The sequence below is a fragment of the Mizuhopecten yessoensis genome, unplaced genomic scaffold (genome assembly GCF_002113885.1).
Source record: "Mizuhopecten yessoensis strain PY_sf001 unplaced genomic scaffold, ASM211388v2 scaffold8857, whole genome shotgun sequence".
NCBI classification, from domain to species: domain Eukaryota; kingdom Metazoa; phylum Mollusca; class Bivalvia; order Pectinida; family Pectinidae; genus Mizuhopecten; species Mizuhopecten yessoensis.
In genome coordinates this window covers 32,274-33,599 of record NW_018407757.1, presented here as the reverse complement: position 1 = coordinate 33,599, position 1,326 = coordinate 32,274, and the positions used below count along the sequence as shown (strand labels likewise).

Sequence of the window (1,326 nt, the reverse complement as noted above, 5' to 3'; positions counted from 1 at the left end):
GTTTTGATGACCGTGTTGGTGGTGTGGGTTTCGATGACCGTGTAGGTGATGTGGGTTTCGATGACCGTGTTGGTGGAGTGGGTTTCGATGACTGTGTTGGTGGTGTGGGTTTCGATGACAGTGTTGGTGGTGTGGGTTTTTATGGCCGTATTGGTGGTGTTGGTTTTAATGGCCGTATCAATTGTGTGGGTTTTGATGGCCGTATTGGTGGTGTGGGTTTTGATGACCGTATTGGTGGTGTGGGTTTTGATTACCGGTTATTGGTCGTGTGGGTTTTGATGACCCTATATTGGCGGTGTGGGTTTTGATGATCGTATATTGGTGGTGTGGGTTTCGATAACCGTGTTGGTGGTGTGGGTTTCGATGACCGTGTTGGTGGTGTGGGTGTCGATGACCGTGTTGATGGTGTGGCTTTCGATGACCGTGTTGGGGGTATGGGTTTCGATGACTGTGTTGGTGGTGTGGGTTTTGATGACCGTGTTGGTGGTGTGGGTTTCGATGACCGTGTTGGTGGTGTGGGTTTCGATGACCGTGTTGATGGTGTGGCTTTCGATGACCGTGTTGGTGGTATGGGTTTCGATGACTGTGTTGGTGGTGTGTGTTTCGATGACCGTGTTGGTGGTCTGGGTTTTGATGACCGTGTTGGTGGGGTGGGTTTCGATGACAGTGTTGGTGGTGTAGGTTTAGATGACCTTGTTGGTAGTGTGGGTTTCGATGACCGTGTTGGTGGTGTGGGTTTCGATGACCGTGTTGGTGTTGTGGGTTTCGATGACAGTGTTGGTGGTGTGGCTTTCGATGACCGTCTTGGTGGTGTGGGTTTCGATGACTGTGTTGGTGGTATGGGTTTCGATGACCGTGTTGGTGGGGTGGGTTTCGATGACCGTGTTGGTGGTGTGGGTTTCGATGACCGTGTTGGTGGTGTGGGTTTTTATGGCCGTATTGGTGGTGTTGGTTTTGATAACCGTATTGGTGGTGTGGGTTTTGATGACCGTATTAATTGTGTGGGTTTTGATGGCCGTATTGGTGGTGTGGGTTTTGATGACCGTATTGGTGGTGTGGGTTTTGATTACCGGTTATTGGTGGTGTGGGTTTCGATGACCGTATATTGGCGGTGTGGGTTTTGATGATCGTATATTGGTGGTGTGGTTTTTGATGACCGTGTTGGTGGTGTGGGTTTCGATGACCGTGTTGGTGGTGTGGGTTTTGATGACCGTGTTGGTGGGGTTGGTTTTGATGACCGTGTTGGTGGTGTTGGTGGTGTGGGTTTCGATGACTGTGTTGGTGGTGTGGGTTTCGATGACCGTGTTGGTGGTGTGGGTTTTGATG

General features: G+C 50.5%; 1 protein-coding gene across 1 annotated transcript in view; it reads right to left on the bottom strand.

Moving 5' to 3' along the window:
• Positions 1–250: 250 nt before the first annotated feature.
• LOC110456831 (cell surface glycoprotein 1-like) overlaps positions 251–1,326 on the bottom strand; it is a gene marked incomplete at its 5' end in the record, with an annotated part of 2,922 nt that continues 1,846 nt past the window's right edge. Inside the window, one exon of the mRNA XM_021507825.1 lies at positions 251–928. Within this exon, the coding sequence (XP_021363500.1) occupies positions 251–928 (678 nt within the window). The remainder of the gene's footprint in view (positions 929–1,326) is intronic.